We start from the raw sequence: 1,560 nt of genomic DNA on the forward strand, positions 1-1,560 counted from the left end.
AACCACTTGGGGAAGGGGAGGGGGGGTTTAAGATGGTGGAAATAACAAACTACAGGTTAAACACAAAACATGTAGCTGCTCAGTCAAAACAGACTCCCCCACATGATTCGGTACATAAGATGATTTCATGTTTCTCTAGCCCATAACTTTATCTTCCTAATAAACAGCAACTGCAAGAACTTTAGAGATATCATGAAGTAAAAATGTGCTTCAGTGCACTGATACAAGCAAAAATGCCACATTTATGCCATTCATGGAATGATTGTAAAGACATAATCAAACTTGCAGATATTGATAATACTCTCAAATTTTAATACAGAACAACATACCAGTAAGCTCTCCAACACCTAAAATGTTAACTTATTCTGAATTTGATGAGTCTGATCTCGTATTTTGTCGTACACTTCTCCTGGTTTGTGCACTAGATTTTGAAGCATTTATGGATGATTCATCTTGATGGAAGATGACTTGACATTTTGCCAATCCATCTTCCAATTCCTCTGTGTTGAATTCGTCAGTTCCACCAAGCTCATCAAATCCTACCTGATGGATTCACATGAGAGAAAGGCAATGTTAATAAAAACAACCATAATTCAGTAATCAATAGTGTATTATCATAAAGGACATACCACATAGTCATCTACTTTTGCATTCTTGATCAGAGCAAGGGTTGAAAGAACAACGATCTTCAACTTCTCAGCCAGAAATGGACTTTTCTCAGCATTAATTTTTACAAAACATGTCTCAATATGTTGCTTTGCCAAAATGCTCAAGTGCTTGTCCATAACCTGTAATTTGTGTGAAAATACATTGTTCACCATTAAAATTCCCCAACTTCTCTGTCAAATATTTATTTCCGCAATAGTAGAAAGCCAGCAGAAAAAAAAAACCTCAAGCTTCACTCCTACACGTCCGCACAACATACAAATAAAAACCATTAATCAGTGCCCTTCAAACTTCAAACATAAAAATTTAAGCAACAAAAAAACAGATAATAATATGAGTTAAACATTTGGAAAGCTACTACTCAGATTGAAATATGGAGTGGGAACAAAGAAAACTTCACCTTTGAACGGATCTAACCTAGAGATCGAAGATTGAAATAAATCTGAGCTGAAAGAACAAGGATCTGAGCCACAATGATCGACTGGGCTACGACGAAAGGGATCTGAGCTATAACGACTGACTTGTACCTTTGATGGCTCGACTTCAACTGAATGAACGACTGGGCTTTTACCTTCAACAACGGAATGAACGGTTGGGCTTCGACGGAATGGATAGTGGATCTCCTAGAAGAAGACGGCTAGATCTACTATGGTTATATGTGAAGAACGACAAATCTTCCATGGCAAATCTTCCACGACTAGATCTAAGATCATTTTCGTCTTGATGAGATGATCTTCCACGGCAAATCATTAACGTAACCTCAAATCTTCCACGGCAAGATTTGAGAGTGCAGCGTGCGGCGGCAGTCGATGAGATGGTGTCGAGCAGGAACAACGAGAGGTGCAGTGGCTGGTAATGGGAGGGAAGAGTTGGCTGATGGGGAAAATAGGGTTT

General features: G+C 38.7%; 1 protein-coding gene across 1 annotated transcript in view; it reads right to left on the reverse strand.

The window, feature by feature from the left end:
• Window positions 1-360: 360 nt before the first annotated feature.
• Window positions 361-1,560, reverse strand: part of LOC120089105 (thioredoxin domain-containing protein 9 homolog) — a 39,454-nt gene continuing 38,254 nt past the window's right edge. The window contains exons 7-8 of the mRNA XM_039046528.1: window positions 630-788; window positions 361-543 (exon numbers count right to left, since the gene is read on the reverse strand). Of these exons, the coding sequence (XP_038902456.1) occupies window positions 361-543; window positions 630-788 (342 nt within the window). The remainder of the gene's footprint in view (window positions 544-629; window positions 789-1,560) is intronic.

Source organism: Benincasa hispida, chromosome 10 (assembly GCF_009727055.1).
Source record: "Benincasa hispida cultivar B227 chromosome 10, ASM972705v1, whole genome shotgun sequence".
NCBI lineage: Eukaryota > Viridiplantae > Streptophyta > Magnoliopsida > Cucurbitales > Cucurbitaceae > Benincasa > Benincasa hispida.